The following is an 18,999-nucleotide window of genomic DNA, read 5'->3' on the forward strand; positions in this document are numbered from 1 at the left end:
GGACACCTACAATGATTACCACTGTAAACTGTGCATTTTGGTGTATTTTGCATACACATGTCTGTGATCACCTAATATATCGTACTGTATGTTGTTGTGTGCATCAGGTTTGGAGATACTCCTTGCTGAGACGGAGGACAGTTTGATGACTCTGTCCAACATGATGGTTTCACCACACAGTGCTGAGTTCAGGTCGGAGGTGGAACACTGGATGCAGTTGTTACAAGAACTTGGTAAAGTGGATATCCAGAAAAAAATAAAGTAGAAAGTGTATGAGAATGAATGATTATTATGACACATTTTGAACATTTCAAGTGCATAAAAGCAACAAATTGCTTTTACTTAATATACATTGCTTTTTCTTTCTGTTTCCCTTTCAATCTTCATAGAGGAGCTGCTTGATTTATTTGAAAGGTACCAGCAAACATGGACCTTCCTGACCAAGATGTTTCATGAAACACCTGTTGGTGTTCAGAGAGTTGAACTGGTACGTTCAAGTATTAAGTTCAAGGTGCAAGGAGAACATTATTATCCTGGCAAGACTACTCTTTTGGTCTACTGCATGACAATAAGAGCAAGACGGTTTCAACTTGACAACATAAACATTCTAAATTGCCCCTAGCTTACTTCCTGTTGCAGTGTTTGCTAATACAATAGCTTCATCAATTCACCAATCATCATCTTTTATAGGCTGAAAATACATGAAAGAATTACGTTTAGTTGTCCCATACTGTTTTTGTATCAGTCAGCCAGTCTGACTAATGAAAAGATGTCTACAGAAATATATATATATATATAAAAAAAAGGCTAGTGGTTTGTGCTACTGGTACAGTATGTGCGGCAAGTCAAACCAATCTAATCTTTGCAATGCTACGAAATTGGTGAATGTAAGAAGTTTAACATGTTTACAGCAAACTTGACAGTAAATCAGGTTAATGTTTCTCTTTTTTCATAGCTGGAGAGGTTCCATCCAATCCAAGAGACATTCAGAGATATTATTCGCTCTATATCGACTGACCCTCTTGTGATGAACGTTGTTCGATCGAAGAAGAAGACGACCAATGACCAATTCCATGACAACAGCCTTTGCCTGATTCTCGTCAATGGTCTGTCTACGATGGAAGCTATTTCCAACCGGATGTTGTATCTCCTGGATGCCCCCCGTGGAGAGTTCCCCCGGCTGTGCTTCTTGAGCGACAAGGAAGTTAGAAGATTGCTCTGCCTGCACCCCACGCCCTCCACTCTGCTGCCCTTTGTGCGCAAGTGCTTTCAAGGAGTGCGCTGGCTTCAAGTGGACAGTGAGAAGCCAAATGACACTAAAGATCTAAGCGGTTGTGGGAGTCTATCTGACAGCCACATACAGATGAAGGTGCCGGGGGTCTTTGGCAGTCTCCGTGAGCACATGACCTTTCCTTCTCCCTTGGAACCACATCTCAACCCCTTGGTCTGGCTTTGTGTCTTGGAGCAGCAATTGCAAAAGACCATGATGCAGCTCGTCAAAGAATGTACTGTTGTAAGAAAACGGCTGCAACCGTTAGACCGTGAGACCACGCAGGAAGTCGGGGGCACCATGTTAATGAATGCTAAACGGAGAGAAAATGTGCTACATGTATTGGATCTACTGCCCGACTACCCTCTTCAATGTCTGCTGGTGGCCGAGGAAGTGGTTTGGTGCGGTCACGTTCTACAAGTTTCCCAAGCATCCAGCCCAGCGAAGTGGAGCCACGTAAAAACGCACAACGCTGAAAAACTGAAAAACCTGGGTCATTCCATAACGGATGGAATGAGAGGCGCCAATGGTAAATCCCTGGTTTCTAAGCGCACGATGATGTGTCTGCGTGCTTTGGTGCATCTTACAATGAATCATGCACAGCAGCTATCTCGACTCACAGAGGTAGAATGTGAGCTGGAGTCGTCTTTCGAGTGGCTGAGTTTGATGAAGTATCACATCAATTCAGACACTCAGAGTGTGAACGGCAGTGATTGTCCAACATGTTACGTGGACGTCCTGGGCTATCGACTCCCATATGGGTACGAGTACCTTGGCCCAAATGATTGGACGATGGTGAATACTCCCTCCACAGATAGAGCAATGCTGGGGATCCTCCTTGCTGTGACCAGCTACAGATGTGGCTTTGTGAGTGGACCATGCGTGTCTGGAATGACCAAGACTGTGGGCCAATTGGGAAAGGCTCTGGGGCGACAAGTCATCATCTTACAGTGTTGTCTGAGTATGGGCCCTGGTGTTGTCCAGCAGATGCTGTTTGGTGCCCTCCAGACTGGAGCATGGCTGCTGTTGGACTCTGTGGACCTACTAACACAAGGGGTCCTGTCGTTACTGGGACAGCATCTAGTAGACATTCACCAATCCTTCTCTGTGTTGGAGAGCAACAAGGAGCAACGAGTTCACAAGGAGCCAGATGACCAGGTCAATGATGGTTCCAAAAACATTGTAGAGCAAGAATGGCAGGTGTCAGTTGCAGGAGAAATTATTTCTACCAATCTGAGCTATGGATGTGTTATGATCTCATCAAAAGGATACACAGCTGAGGTTCCAGAGAGTCTGCGAGCTGCAACCAGGCCCGTTGCGTTTACCTATCCAGACTACAGGATCATCGCAGAGGTAATGCTCGCCTCCGCTGGTTTCTCAGAGGCCATGTCTCTAAGTCGACGTCTGGTGTCCCTCTTTAGTCTGGCCAAAGATTCCCTCTGTCTGCCTGACTTCATCAATGAGAGCTGCTGGCTTGTCATCTTGCAAAATATCATCGGCGCCTCTGGTGTTCACTTACAACAGAGCATCAGGCAAAAAGACATGTTAGATGAAGCCTCTGGTGTTCACTTACAACAGAGCATCAGGCAAAAAGACATGTTAGATGAAGCCTCTGGTGTTCACTTACAACAAAGCATCAGGCAAAAAGACATGTTAGATGAAGACCAAGTATTGGCTGAGGAACATAAGGCTCTCCAGGCTCCACACAATGTGAGTGAGAGCGATGGAGAAGATAAAGCTGCACATCCTTCAAGCTTTATGCGCAGTAGTCGGTGTGCTCGCATCATACAGGGAGTACGGGAGGAGAAAGCCATTGTCAAAGCTATCTTATCTGTCTTATTACCCGCTATTTATGAGCACAAGAAAGCCACACAATTCCACACCATCTTCAAGGAAATGTTCCCTATGGCATGCCAATTCCCTGTTCTCCAACAATGTATTGAGGCAGAAGAGCAGAACCTGGTTAAAGATGCTGTTACAGAAGAGCTGGAAAGAACACAATTGCACACTGACACACGCGTGCTTTGCAGTGCCGTCACACTCTACCAGGCCTTCAAGTTCTCACAGGCAGTTCTGCTCATGGGCCCGTCAGGGAGTGGAAAGACAACCTGTTACCGTGCTCTAGCTGGGGCACTATGTAGTCTGGCTGCCATTGCGGGCGGAAATGTATTGCAACATGACCGTACATCAAAGGGAGATCGCCCACAGACAGAGCCTCAAATCTCTGCTTCAACTTGGCGCTCTGTTGACACTGTGGTCTTATTCCCTAATGCCATGTCCCACGAGGAGGTCTTTGGGGGCTTGTGTGACGAGAGAGGGTGGCAGGACGGAGCTTTCACCAAAGTGCTCAGAGACTCGGAGAGACGCAGCCTCTCAGCTTTGGACAGAGATTTGAAGAGAGGTCAGACGGCAAAAGTGACGTGGCTGGTGATGGACGGGGAGCCTCTGGGGCAGCCCGGCTGGTTGGACCGCCTCACCAACTTCTGCAGTCCCGAGGAGCCGTCTCTGTGCTTGACCTCCGGTGAAAAGCTTGTGTCCTCCCAATCAGCGCTAAAGCTATTGGTGGAGACCACGGACCTCAGTGACGCCAGCCCCTCTGCAGTGACCAGATGCAACCTTGTGTACGTCCCCGGAACGGATCTGTGGAAGGCTGTGTGGAAGGGTGAAATGGACGCTCTTCGTAGTGAGCGTACACTGGATGAAGGGATCTTGAAAATGTGGAGTCGTCTAGCGGAGGATCTTTTCTGCCGCACACTCAATTTGCTCAGGCACAACGCTCTCACCTCCGCAATGCACATCGAAGGAGACAGACCCGGTACATGTTGTGAAAGCCCCATGTATGGGCTGCAAGAAATGTTGTCATTCATCAGGGTCCTACATGCCCTCCTGGAGCATTTTGGGAAGGATGGGACAAGAGCTGCACTAAGACGGACAGAAGAAAGAGGTGAGGTATTATAATCCTACTCATTAACATAACCACAGGTAGCTTTCCCTAACAAACGTCTGTGCTACCAATTCTCCCAACAGAGATGCCTCTACGTGAAGTCCACACATCAGGCACAGATGCTCAATGTCCCTCTGCCCAGCAAGAGCTGCAGGCCAGGAACCTTTTTCTGGTGGCCTATATTTGGGGATTTGGTGGACACCTGCACCCTCGGTAAGGGAATCATCATGTGGCAGTTTCATTTTGATGTGATCACGTACAGTCCAAGTAAACAAATATTGGACTTAACATTTCTAGCTATGCTCTTGCTGTCAGTATATCTCAACCATATTTTCACTAAAAGACTCCGAAATGAAGGTGACGCACCGATGTACTGATACTTCATGTTTTTATGTGTTCTTAATTTCAGCCACTGGCCACAGTTTGACTTGCTAGCCCGAGAAGTGATGTTTAATAGCCGCTACAGGGTCGAGGTTCCAGGCGAAGGGACTGTGTTTGACCACTTTTTTACCATCGACGGCAACACTTGTCTCAGGAGTAAGAACACACTGTTGGCCAATCCAACCATTCCCAAGGTTTGTCCTCAAGGTCAAAATTAAATTGAACTTCACTAAAATCTTAAATCAACTATTTAGACTTTGATAATGGTACATCTTTGCTATGATCATTGACCTCCTTACTATTGGTTGATGGTTGATTGATTGATTTGGTTATCTAAGAGTTTGTGCTCATTATAAGTCTAAATTCTACATGCCGTAGGCTAATTGTAGAAAATGACAAATGTAATGTCAATGCTGATCACTGCATTGGAATATCCATAGTATTCTGTTACTTCACCACACGGCCATCTTGGTAGGAAAATAACAGATGATTGTAATGACATGACATGGCATGGGCATGATTCGAATGACAAACAGCCGATGAGATGCGTGTATTGTAAAGCGCCATAATATGGCGATATTTCTTAGCAATATTGTTGCTGGGAAATGCATGTGACATCATGGGAAATAATGTACTATGGATTGAACTAACCAATACCCTTTGTGTATTTACATAGTATGAGAAATATTCTCATCTACTGGACCTCATGTTGGAGGCAAAGCAGCCGGTGTTGCTGGCAGGAGAGGCTGCTTCGGGGAAAAGCACTCTGTGCAACACTTTGCTGAGTTCTCACAGGCCACACATTAGCCTACCTGCCAGTCCACTCCTGAGCTCCCGAGACCTGCGCAGTGCGCTGGACAACATTTGCCGCTGGAGGACCTGTCAAGCTAGCAAGGGTGGCATGACCAGGCAGTCAGGGCTATTTCTGTTTGTGGATGATTTGCATGAAGCCCCTCGTGGTGAGTAAGAAAACATCAACGTGGGGGAAACTGGCGATGCAATCAGATCAGATTTTTTATAGTGCACAATTTTAATATTTATTTCTATATCTTTCCTGTGATAGATGTTTTTGGGAAGACGTCACGGGCTCTAGAGTCACTACGACAAAGTATTTCAAAAGGAGGGATTCTAACATTCAACAACTATCACTTCAAGCTATTGAGTTCCGGAACGATCGGCTACGTGACTACCTGCCGCACGTTTGGAACGGGTAGTCACAGCGGTAATGCAATATCCCCCCGCCTCTCCCGCCTGTTCTCCATCTTTGTCCTGCCCAGCTTATCTGTTGAAGTTCTATTCTCTGTCCACTCTCCGCGGCTCAAACTCTGGCTCAAAGACATCCCGTTTGTGCCCAGTTATGCGGACATGGCGTGTTGTATCATTGCCGCAACTCAGAGTCTGTATCGCGCTGTGTGTGAACAATTCCAGCCTACTGTTCAGAGGCCCCATTTCATGTTCTCCCATCATGACCTGCAGAAGGTCTTTCAAGGGATGTGTCTATGGCAGCCTGGCAACTCCAACACACAGCCACTCCAGAGAAATACCAGTCCCACAAAGGTTTTTTCAAAGTACGCATTAACGCGCCTTCTCCCAGCCATGCCAGGGCCTGCAGCTACTGTCCTTAGCATAGCCAGACTGTGGATGCACGAGTGCCTGCGCACCTTCAGCGATCGGCTGTGCTCAGAGGACGAAAGCAGCATTCTGGTGTCACTGATAGCCAAGGTATCGACAACATACTATGGAGGTAGATTGGTGGATGAGCCCCAGCCTATCGGTGCAGAAGGACCACCCACTGCTACAAGCCCTATTACTTCTACGCTACCCAGAGAAACACCAGGCACTCTTACGTCAACCAGTCAGCATCCAGATACACCATTTAGAGAGGTGACTTGTGGGGCCTCACCCTCACATTTCTCTACTATGCCTCTTGTGTCTTCGGCAACCGCACAAGAAGAGGAAGGGTCTGGGTCAAGCAGCTCTGGCTCTAGCAGCTCAGACTCCAGCTCATTTTGGGCCAGTGAGAATAAAGATGATTTACTGGAAGAAAGTGTGAAGAAGGACGAAAAGATAGTGGAGAAGAATGACGAGTTGCCCCTACAAGATGTACACTTGTGTAAAGTTTTACCCCCCTCTCTGCCAAAAGAAGAGCCTAAACCAATTGGCCGGTCAGACTGGAAGAGAGGCCATATGTTGACTCAAGCATCCCTGCAGGCTGAAGCCAATGACTCAGGGGAGCCAAGCCTAGAGGAGCCAAGCCTAGAGGAGCCAAGCCTAGAGGAGCCAAGCCTAGACATGCTCCATCTGCCATTACAGCTTCTTCAGAAGATGGAGGAAACTATGGACATGATTGCTTTTGGCCCTGGACTCTCGGCGCCGGTCAACTCAATGGATCAGCAACACTGTTTCAACTTTAGCTCTTATCAGGCGCAAGATCTTGATATATTAGTGCGACAGCTATCAACTACCGTGAACTGGAGAGCAGACAAAGAGCACATGTTTGCTGATAACCACAGCATTACCTCCAGCTATATTCTACACAGGCAGAGGGTACATCAGCTGTTACATATCCTCAGGGCTTTGCTGACACCTAGAGGTCATGGAGTCCTGTTTGGTTCAGTCAGCGGCACAGGCCGTAAGTCCACTGTGCGTTTAGCTGCCCACCTCATGGGATACCAGTCAATGGAGGTGCATCCTGGTAATGAGACTGAGTTGAATGAAATCCTAAAGGAGGCTGGGAGACAAACTAGAGTGAATGCTGCCCATGTCATAATACTGGCACATGAGGAAATCAGCCAGGCCGTCAGGGAAGAACTGCTGGCGGCGATGGCCCATCGAACTTCCACGGGGCTTTACTCACATGAAGAGCTGAAAGATCTCGTTCCCAGAATGAATACTGTGAAGAACTTGAGAAGATCCTACATGGATGATCAGATGATTGAAAAGTAAGATGAAAATATTCTAGTTCCTAGATCCTTTAACCCACATGCTACAGTAGTTGGCCACATTATTTAGGGCTGACAGAGACCACTGGGGTCATCAATCAAAACCTCATGACATTCAGATGCAGCAATCTTCGATTGCCGTCTGGGTCATTCGGCTGCTACCCAAGATCAGCAGATTAGAAACAAACATAAAACAGACACTTAAAGGAGAGCTTCACTGAAAAACAATGCTGATTTATTTTGCCCATGATCTCACACATATCTTATCTGAAAATGGTAAAACATTTTGCAGGCGCTCCTTTAGTTTGATAGTTATTGAGAGTTGATTTCAGTCAAGTTGTGAGATCATGTACAAAATAAATGAGCACTGTTTTTAGGTGAACTTAACACGTTCACTGCCAATGACGAGTTGAGTCGTCAAAAAAAAAAAAAAAAAAAATTTGACGGTGGGACGTGGATCAACCACGTCTCCCTTTAAAAATATTGGAGCCACCGAACGTGTACAACCCATTCCACCGACCCACTAAGTGGCGACAGTGCTCTCCAGACTAGAAAAAGCCGAGCCAAAACTGCAGGGGAACGCGCGAGGAAACCATTCTCATACTGTAAAATAGATTGGCGAAAACGCTTTCGCTTTCGCGCATTATCGCGCTGGGAGCTGGCGGTGGGGGATTGCAAATTTGCATAATAGATTATGGGTGAAACACACTTTGAAACACCAGCAGAAAGCGCAGAATCGCACGCAGCTTCATTCCAGCTGAGCTCAACCGAAACCCCAGAAACGAACGAGCCTCATTCTCATACTGTAGGCGAAAACGCTTTCACGCTGGTGCACACGGGCGCACAACGGTGGGGGGTTCCAAAAATAGACTGGGTGGAAAACACACTTTGAAACACGCAGCATAAAGCCTAGAATCGCACAAAGCTTCATCAAAGCTCTCAAACCCAAGAAACGAGTGAGCCCCATCCACACTCGCCGACGAGGGGGCCGCCAGGGAGGGAGGCTGCTCACTGCTCAGACAGGCAGTAGAAACTCGCTTGTGACAAACGCTGCTGAAAGCCACCAGACACGCCCACGGAGGGAGGAGTTTGAAGGAGAGGGCGTTCAGAAGTATATTGTTTAGATGTCTGATCTCTCACTGATGCCAAAAATAAATGGTTAAAGTGACTGTTCTGCCTGTTTGATTGAATTTCACAAAACTGCGATTATCTCAGCTTTCAGTCTCAGACGCTGAAACCATGCTGTACTCAACGGCTAATATCTACATAACTACCGGTACTAACTCTACAAACTAACTCTTTTAGACAGAGAAAGCACACATTCTATTAGTACTTTTGTGAACTTTGTGTTCACAAAGTCCAAGCAGAAAATAATCCTCGGCTCTTGTAAAATGAGCCAGAATCCTCAAAAAAACCCTCTGGCAGAAGCTACCTACAGTAAAAAAAAAAACGGCTGGCAGTGAATGTGTTAATATACGGTACTTAAACTTATCATAACTTAAACCAATTCAACCTCTTAATAAACAGTATAGTTATCATTGTTTCTCTAAGGCAAATTTAACTTTCAGCAAAAACAAAAAATTAAAGCTTTGGGAAGGGGGGGGGGGTTAATTTTAGATATTTTTTTCTTGTTTTTATTTTTTGTTTTTGCTGAAACTAAAATGTTTTATGGTCACTCATGATTCTCTGGAAGACTGGTTGGCTAAAAATCCTTATATAAGTATTTTTCTAAATGTCTATGGAGAAAATAAATGGGGAATTCACTTCTGGGGCAAGAAACGTCACATGACTGTCAAACGTCACATGGCTGTCCTGGCAACGACAACTGTCGTTGCCAGGACAGCCAGCCGGCAGGCAAAAGGCCTTCCTTCAACTGGGAGCACCAATTGAAGATTGCTGCGGCTAGATAGAAAAGAAATACATACAGTACAATGTGTGTCCACTTGGAATGGACTGATACTATTCACCTTATGTAGAAGAGACGGTCTGACTTGAGAGACTAACAGGAAGTGTAAACACAATCGGAAGTTCTGATTGTGTTTACACTTCCTGTGACTCACAAACCTAGTCTGACTCATGGGAGTCAAACTATAGGTTTGACCAGGTGAGTCAGACTAGTTTGAGCAGGTAAAACAGCCGTCAGGAAGTCAAGTGGGCGGGGCTACATAAGGTGAAGAAGGACTAGAAATATCGCGCGACCCCTTTCTAGCGTCCCTCGCTCACTGCCTCACACGTTGCGTAAGTAGTAGTAAGATCACTGAGCTCAGGCAAGTGGGTGTTGGTTGTTTTGACGCAAAGGGTTTATGAGGCTTGGCCCACATCAAATATCAGAATATAGCTGAGGGCATTGTCAGTTTAATGATTGATTAAAATCACTCGTATTACTCATTGAACAATTGCAACGTTCAAATATAGCTTTAAGGATGCTGATCTAAAAATCACTCATAGGGATGGGCATTTATGAAAAAAATTACTTGCTTAAAGAGAATGTTTGAGGTGAATATTTGATTTTTTTTTAAATCATAATAAGCATTACTTGTTCTGCTCCTTCTGACAAAGGTACTTGAGCCAGTTTAACAGCAATGTGCATGTGTTCCTGTTGCTGCCTTTCACCATGTCAGACGGCAGAGAGATGCCTGCCAACAACACCCAGGCCTGGAATGTAACTATTGTTTTTCACTCAAGTACAACTGTTGTAATTGATTAAGACGTTTCCCTTTTAAGCAACTCTATACAACAAAGCAAATGTCCTACTTTTCACCACACCTTTATCAAAGACCCCACAGACCCCGCAGTTTTGCGCGGCGATATTCCAGCGCAAAACGGGCGCTAACGCAAGTCGGGAAAATAGAGCCCTTAGATGGAATACTTATACTATGTAATAAGTGTTTGTTACAGTACCTTACTTTGATGCTTGATTGGTGTTTGATGATCAATACTAATACTGACAAACCCTTTGTGATCCAGGCACACATAAGCAAGGCCATGAGCCTCAGCTGCTGTGTGGACGTGTACCAGGCTTGGTCCACACAGTCTCTAGTGGAAGCTGCTACTCACTGCTTCAAAACCAATCCCCACCAACCTGAGTCAGCCAGCCAAAGTGAGTTCATTCCTGTTTTCATATACTTTGTTTATACAGTGTGTGTGTGTGTGTGTGTGTGTGTGTGTGTGTGTGTGTGTGTGTGCGTATGCGTGCGTGCGTCCGTGCGTGCGCCGTGCGTGTATGTTTATGTATGTAAGAATATTACTAGTGCAATCAATACCCGTAGTGCTGTGCTTATTACCCACACCCACACTGCACTCCGTCAGGTCCCCCTAATGGCTCATTTATACTCCATTTTCATACATAAATAGATGCGTCCGTTTCAAACGTTATTATCGTCACGTTACGCAGTGCCCGTTCCCCTCCCCATTGACATCACTGATGATGTCACAATGAAGTGCTTTAGTGACATCACTGATGCAATTGTGATTTAAACCAGTCTATATGTCTGTATGTCTGCGCACATCTGCCTAACTTTGTGATGACATCACTCACTGATGACATCGCAATGATTGTTGCCAGATGATGGATGACGTCATCAGTGATGTCATCAGTAACACACATGCTGCCTGGCACTTGTTTTTGCTTTCACAGCAGAGAGACGAGGCTTTGAGGCCAGCATGTCTCTGGCCATGGCAGGAATCCATCAGTCTGCATGTAGATATGCTTCTGTGCTTCTAAGTGCCCCCCAGCCTTTCAGCCCCGGGACTTATATGGAGTTCATTGCCCAATTCTTTGACCTCTGTAACCACCTGCACAAGCATGGACTGGGCCAGGCCATCAGGTAAGTTCAAGCATCTTATCCAGCTAATATACTGTAATAGGGCGGCTGGCGGTGACCCACACGACCGCTACTACAAATCGTAAACGCCGCCATCGTCGAGTGGTGGCCAGTGGTGACTGATGATCATAAATCACTGATGATGTCATGCCCCAAAATCGTCGAGTGGTGGCCAGAGCGATGACCTCGTCGTCATCGTCGAGTGGTGGCCAGTGGTTGACTGATCATGTCATACTGATGATGAGCAATTGTGATGTCATCAGTGATTTATGACATACACTGATGATGTCATATGCATTGTGACGTCATCAGTGATGTCAAATCTCAGGATCAGGGGGAAGAGGGTGAGTTAACGGGAAAATGGTGCTTTGTTCTAGAATTGAGCATGATTGTCTCCAGAGTCTCCACCCTACAAATGAGTATGCAAAATTTCCACCAAAATATAGACTAGTGAACTTAATAAACACGACACATTTGGCTCAAATTTACAGAAAGAAACTTGTGATATAGGTATATCTATATCAGGTAGCAGAGGGTAAATGGGGGGAAAAACTCTAAAAATAAAGTGTGTTAAGAAGAAAAAAACATGCTGACCTGCAATTATTATTTCATTTTCTCAGAGTGGCCACTGTCCTGGCTCGTTTGGACGTCATGACCCACACGGCTGTGCAGTACAAACAGGATTTGGTCAGACTGCAAGAGAAAGTTGCAGAAACACATCAGGTTGTGCAGAGTAATTACTCATATGAAATTAGGATCAGTATTCAATGTGTGTACTTTTGGATGATCAGGCTAATAAAGAAAAATAAAATAAAGAATCTCTTTAATAGCTAAGGTTTTATGCATTTCAGAGTCAGTGTGTAAACATGAGTGGCAAAATATGAGGTCATATTCATATTCATTTATTTTAAAATGCGCAACAATTTGAGACGAGAAATACGGACTTGGTGTGCAAAAGCCTTAAGTCAAACATGTTTGTATACAAGGCCTTCTGGTGCTACTATACAGAGAACCTGGCTTAAAAACATCAGAGAAAAATGTTTTTTGAATTCGAACTTGAGCAAATCTTGACCCATAACATTTGCATCCTCCTCCTGTGCTGTAGTGTGAGAAAGAGCTCCTCAGCACTGTGGACGTTGAGAGGAGCCTGGCTGAGGAAGCCGAGCAGAAGTGTGTAGTAGAGGAGAACAAGCTGCAACAGCTGGAGGAGCAGATTCATCACCTTCAGCAGCAGGTAAACATGGACTTCATGGAGATTGAGGGTGCTTTCTCACTGGGAATGATGGCTTTCTGTATTAGAGAGTATCATCAGATACGGTTTGGTAACCTATCTGTGTACAACTAAAGTCCATACTGATCCGTCTGATGCAGACTGCATGGAAGATTATAGGGGTGAAAGATCATTCATCCCTGCAGTCTATTTTTGAACAGGCTACTCTAAGGCAAAGCCAATAGAGTAGTTTCTGATCCCTCCCATGTCTTACATGCTGAGTATGAGTTACTGCCCTCTGGGAGGAGGTTCAGAGTCCCACGCTGCAGACTAAACAGATTTAAAAATAATTTTATTCCGATTTCAGTTAAACTTTTAAATAGAGCCAGATAAAGGGCTGTACAATTATCGAATATCGATATCTAGACATGAAACTTAGCAGTGCATTTATCGATATACATCGATATTAAGTCATGTAACTAGACAATGAAATACTGCATTGCAGTGGGGTGATGTAGTCGCTAAACTTGCCGAGTTGCCCGACTCATTCCATTGTGTGTCTAATGTATTGATGGTATTTTTGATCGGGCTTCCCTGACTGGTTTTGCCAGACATTTCATTGTGCAGATACCTTTTATATATATTTTTTTTTACTCGTTATTTGTGCTTACAGTATTGCGTATATGTGTTTGTACGTGTATGTTCTTATGGATGCAGTGTGGGTGTTAGCCCAAGACAAACTACCCACCCGTGGGACAATAAAGTGAATCTTGTCTTGAATCTTGTTCCGTTCCGTCCACGATTACCCTCCCTCCCCTCTGCCCCCCGCTGGTCAGCTTTCACATTACAACATTTCCCCCGTGCTCGGAAACGGAACAGAGTGCACTTGCATCATCAACTATGCCTGCAGTGTATAATCGCCCGTGTGTTGTCTATGTGGTTCGGAACGGTTGGCTTTCACATTCGCAAGTGTTCCATGCCCGGGCACGCCAAAACGTTCCGGGGTGCCAGTGTGAAAGCACCCGAAGAATCACATCTAAGTGGCACTGTTGACTTTTCAAGGTTTATTAGCAGCCATGACAGCATGCGGCTGGTATTGTTTTCACCTTGTGTGTGTGTGTGTGTGTGTGTGTGTGTGTGTGTGTGTGTGTGTGTATGATCATGGCAAAATGTGCTCCTGGAGACATCTATTGTAGCGGGAACTACCACAGAAGCGGGGTTAAGTACTTTTAAGTACTAGCCACATGTTTATGTCTGTCTGTCTGTCTGTCTGTCTGTCTGTCTGTGGACAGATAATTTGTCAATGCAATAGCATCACAACAGTGCAAGATGCAGTCATGAAAGTTTACACATGTAGTTCATACACATGTAGTTCATATCACAATGAAGGCCGGGTTTGAAAATGGGTGTGGTCAGAGCAAGAGGGCCCCATGTAGCGTGGTAGGAAGCAGGGAAGGGACCATTTGGCAATTTTGAAGCGTTTTTTGTTTTTTTGAAATTCGCATAAAAAAATGCATTTCCACGTATCATAAAGGTGGTCCTGTTTGTCAAGATTATCCTGCTGAACACAAAATGTCCACTCCCATAAACCTGTGTTAACCACAGACCTTATTTAATGCATTTAACCAAAATCCCCATTCTAAAATCCCATAGCCTTTTCCCCTTATGAACCAGCATGGCAGCGATTTGCTACTTCTGACCAATTCCTGTGGTACTCTATTTCCCCTCTGATGAACATACAGTAGTGAACCATAACAAAACCATGTTACAGACCAAACTGACTTTTGTCAGTCATTCCAGCTGTAAGCCACAGCTAGTCAGTCATCATCATGATCCAAATAATAATATAAATATGAAATATAAAATATGGAAGAGGAATTCCACCAAAATTGTCTGATTTTTTTCATAATTGCGATACACTGACATCACACTTCAGCATGTTCAGCGCGAGTGACATCACTGATGATGTTATGTCAGTGCACTGGTGATGTCACTCACGAACATTGTGACATCAACAGGGATGTCATAAGTGCACACTGGATTGGAACATTTGTGTGTCGCTGGAACGCTCTCAAATCAGTGACCTCACGCTTGTGAGATCACATGACACACACACACACACACAATACATTTGCATGCATCATTTCTAATATATAAAGGATTTTTTAAGAAAATGTCCAAATCTTATAGTAGAACAAATTAGAAATTTTTTCGATTTTGGTGGAATTAAAATATGAAAAGCTACACCCCTTTAATGTCCCCCTCCCATTTAACCTGCCAACACTGTCCATATGACCATATATCATATCACCATTACACAGGTATTAGCTGTCACCAAAGAGAATGCCTGATTGTATTCCAATTCCAACCCATTACCATAGTTTGTATGCTAGCTAGTAGTGAGGTGAAGTGGGGTCGAAGTGAGAAAACGTGCTCTCAAATGGAGAGCACAAGGAGGTATTGGTATTGCACTTGTATCAGTCCTCTTCATCACTCCGTTCGGCATCTTCTTCAATATCCACACCATGGAACAGTTGGTTTAAACAGGGTGAGTTTGGGTTGTTAAAGTGACTGTAGGGGTTGACTTTGCTGAGCTGGCCCAGGCACAGCCAACAGAAGTAGTGCTGACAGGAGGTGCATGTCATCTTGTTACAGCCGTCCTCTTTCTGTATTTTGGTAGCACAATGTGGACAGCATTTGCAGTTCTCATTGAGCCAGTCTCCGCTAAAGGACTCCTCCACTGCTTTCTGGATCTGCCTCTTCCCAAAGCGCTGCTCCAAGAACTTTTTGCCCTCGGTGGTGGATGACAGGTACTCGTCTCTCAGGCCGCGCAGCTCATCTGAAGTGATCTTGCAGTGCGAGACACCGTGATAGCCCAGCTTGCAGAGGGTGCAGAAGGCGTACTGGCAAGCCGGGCAGATGCCCATGGTTGTGTCTGGCTCCACCATAACAGCAGTGGCGCATGACTGGCGGGGGCAGTACACCACATCAGCCATGAGGTCCAGACTGGACTGCAGCAGCAGGCGGTCGTAGCGGGCAAACAGCTCCTCATCCACCAGCTGCTTCACTTGCAACGGTGTGGCTAAGGAGGTACATTTGAGCTCAGGGCAATTAAGGCACTGAACATTACCGTCCCGTATCTGGATCTGGAAGTATTCGGTCATGCAGGCCTTGCAGTAGACGTGTTGGCACTTGTTGAAGCAGAGGCAGCCGGAGCCCAGCTTCTCCAGGAAGCAGATATTGCAGCAGAACACCTTGCCATCGAACACCTTCTGGCGCTGCACCTCGTCGAAGTCCAGCAGCTGAGGTAGGATGTCAACACGCGGGTCGACCAACAGCACGGCCCGCTGGTCCAGTTGAGACATCGACGACAACTGTGGTTCAGACCTTCCCTTTCTCAGTTTCCTTTTCTCCCTGCTGTCATTTTCACAGCAACTCTCTGACTTAACCGCTTTACCTCCCACCCTGATGACTTCCAGAGGGGACTGGATGCTCAGGAAGTCTAGAGCATCCTCCTTGAGGAACTGGATCCAAGTAAAGAGGATCTCACAGCCCTGGTTCTCCTCCCACAGCTCATCCAGGTGACTGCACAGACAACTCATTTCTGCCCTGGTCAGCCATTTGGAGCTGAGACTGAAGACCGGTGAGGAGGTGGATGGATAGTCTGGAGGAAGCTCAAAATTGAGCACCAAAGGAGGTAGGAAGCAGACATTATATTCATCTTGCTTATCTCCTTTGACAAGAACTTTGAAATCAGGCGGGAGCTCCAGACAGAGCTGGATCTCTCCTCCATGAGCCGACTCGGCCCTGTGGAACTCTTCCTCATCATATATGCTTGCTAAAGCAAGCAGCTCATCCTGCTGGGCTTCTTGGTCCTCAGACATTTACCTACCTTGCCCAGAGGCACGGCGCTGTAACGCCACCGTGTTATAGTGCTATATATAGACTTGCACTTGGTCCATGTCCATGTGATTGTTGCAGGATCACTCATCAGTTGATGTCGGTGACATCATCAGTTGGTATGGCATCATCAATGAGCTATGACATCAGTGTTGCCAGGTGGGAAATGTTGAGTTATCGTACCTGAGGGTCAAAATGATCGTTTTTGGAGGGAAATTATCGTACGCGAGCAGTGGCCGTCTTCCACCTTCTTCTTCTTCTGTTAATGGCTTTCTGGCCGTGCTTCACCACTTATATAGCCTCAGCCAGAAATGATTTATGACATCACTGATGGCATCACAATTGATTTATGACATCACTGATGACATCACAGTTGATTTATGACATCACTGATGACATCACAATTGCTCGAATGGAATCACTGATGACATCACAATTGCTCGAGTGACATCACTGATGACATCACAATTGCTAAAGTGCCATCACTGATGACATCACAATTGCTAAAGTGCCATCACTGATGACATCACAATTGCTAAAGTGCAATCACTGATGACATCACAATTGCTAAAGTGACATCACTGATGAAGGGGTCCTCTTTTTCACAGCCTAATGTTGGCAGGTGTGTGCGTGTGTGTGTGTGTGTGTGTGTGTGTGTGTGTGTGTGTGTCCGTTTTGAACCAGCTAGTATAGCCTTATATTGGCATTTAGCCTTTCTGCTGCTATTGCATGATTACATCAGCTAATTTTATTTTAGGGGGGGGAGGGGGGTTGGTATACGCAGTGGAAGTGGTCCCTGGGGAATTTGGTTTGGTATGTAGTGTTTCTTGGACGGAAAAGTTTGGGAACCCCTGTCCTAGGGGAATGCATGATTGACTGCAAAGACGTTGTGAGAAGACGTGTATAAACAAACATAGGATCCATATTAGTATATTGATTACAACTAAGTGTCACAAAATGATCAAATTATCGTACTTTCTGGGAATTTTGGCATTATCGATCGTACATTGTACAGAAGGCGAAATGATCGTACAAATACGATAATTATCGTACACCTGGCAACGCTGTATGACATTGACTGATTATGTCAACGATCATCACACTGATAATGTCAGAATGCCAGGACATCAGTTGACAGTTCACTGGACATTGTCAATGTGACATCATCAGTCATTTCTGACATCACTGATGATGCCACTGATGATGTCGCTGATGTAAATGATGTCACAATGGCTATGCAGCAGTTTTTTGGCAAATATCTCGGGAACGAAAGGTCTCACCGAAAAGTGCATGTTTTCTGCTTACTTTTCGACGAGGAATCGAACGAGACCATCCGCCAGTCAATCCGACCACCGGCAAAAAATTACATAACTGGCATCATAAGTGGATATATATATATAACTGGATCACATTGTGATCATAAGTGATGTCCCTTCAGCAATTGTGATGTCATCAGTCATGTCCCTCGATCCATAACTGTTGACAGTCATGGCAATGGTGACATCATCAGTGATGTCATAAATCACTGATGATGTCACCATTGCCATGACTGTCAACAGTCATGGATCGAGCGACATAACTGATGACATCACAATTGCTGAAGGGACATCACTTATGATCACAATTGCTGAGTGACATCGCAGACATAATCACTGTATGACGCCAATGTCTAATAGACATTGACATCACCTATAAGTGACATTAGTGATTTATGACATCACTGATGATGTCACCATTGGACATGACTGTCAACAGTAATGTAAGTGGACATCACTTATGAGATCACAATTGCTGAATGACATTGCAGATGTGATCACTGATGATGATCAATGTCTATCATCAGTGATGACATTGTCTATGCCATCAGGGTCTTTTCACTTGACGATATATTGACTTTTGCTGCCTTCCAGACAACTGGGATCTTTGGATTCTCTGACCTTACTAGAAAAGGTGCACTGGAATGCCACTAAAAAGTGGGTGCTCCAACTTGAAAACCTGGGAGAAAAAAATCTACCGTCACTAGGCTGGGAATCAGTTGTCTGACGTCACACAATGGCCGCAACCAAGGAGTATATAGTGCAAAGTATGAAGTGCCAAAATAAAATGTAGAATGGAATCTGTTACCTTATGCGTCGTTGCCGCTCATTTTCGTTTAAATATGCGGTGCTCTGCTCGTTGTTAATCTGTCTTGCTGTTTGCCAAACAAAAAAGTTTGTCGCAGTCCACGTTTCTTGATTGCATTTTGGCTCTGTGCACTGGAATGCTTTGAAGTTGGGGGGTGGTGCTTTTCCACTGGGAAACACCGTCCGTCTGGAAGGCAGTATAGATTAGTTGTCACTTGATGTCACCAGTGATGTCACTCGAAATTGTGAGGTCATCAATGATGATCAAATCGTTTGGTGTTCTGAGCATGCTCAGTTGAAGGATTGTGGTCATGATATCACTTAGGCATAGGATTGGTGATTTGGAGATAACAATTTGCCACGTTGCACCTGTCCTTATCGCCTCTGCATGGAAGGAGTTATGAC

The 18,999-nt window shown here is 45.2% G+C and overlaps 2 protein-coding genes and 1 pseudogene across 3 annotated transcripts in view; 2 read left to right on the plus strand and 1 right to left on the minus strand.

The window, feature by feature from the left end:
- Positions 1 to 18,999, plus strand: part of LOC310775822 (extracellular serine/threonine protein kinase FAM20C-like) — a gene marked incomplete at both ends in the record, with an annotated part of 75,357 nt that overhangs the window by 25,349 nt on the left and 31,009 nt on the right. The gene's annotated exons all lie outside the window — the stretch shown is intronic.
- The window catches only part of dnhd1 (dynein heavy chain domain 1), a gene marked incomplete at its 5' end in the record, with an annotated part of 61,512 nt that overhangs the window by 14,122 nt on the left and 28,391 nt on the right, over positions 1 to 18,999 (plus strand). Inside the window, 12 exons of the mRNA XM_083635013.1 lie at positions 108 to 233; positions 390 to 487; positions 956 to 4,219; positions 4,300 to 4,427; positions 4,624 to 4,789; positions 5,272 to 5,554; positions 5,659 to 7,537; positions 10,097 to 10,199; positions 10,505 to 10,637; positions 11,175 to 11,364; positions 11,982 to 12,084; positions 12,467 to 12,595. Of these exons, the coding sequence (XP_083491139.1) occupies positions 108 to 233; positions 390 to 487; positions 956 to 4,219; positions 4,300 to 4,427; positions 4,624 to 4,789; positions 5,272 to 5,554; positions 5,659 to 7,537; positions 10,097 to 10,199; positions 10,505 to 10,637; positions 11,175 to 11,364; positions 11,982 to 12,084; positions 12,467 to 12,595 (6,602 nt within the window). The remainder of the gene's footprint in view (positions 1 to 107; positions 234 to 389; positions 488 to 955; positions 4,220 to 4,299; positions 4,428 to 4,623; positions 4,790 to 5,271; positions 5,555 to 5,658; positions 7,538 to 10,096; positions 10,200 to 10,504; positions 10,638 to 11,174; positions 11,365 to 11,981; positions 12,085 to 12,466; positions 12,596 to 18,999) is intronic.
- On the minus strand, positions 15,049 to 16,455 carry LOC310774583 (E3 ubiquitin-protein ligase RNF14 pseudogene; annotated as a pseudogene). The gene has a single exon. The product of its transcript is annotated as an E3 ubiquitin-protein ligase RNF14 pseudogene (transcript).

The sequence above is a fragment of the Poromitra crassiceps genome, assembly GCF_964638095.1.
Source record: "Poromitra crassiceps genome assembly, chromosome: 4".
Lineage (NCBI taxonomy): Eukaryota > Metazoa > Chordata > Actinopteri > Beryciformes > Melamphaidae > Poromitra > Poromitra crassiceps.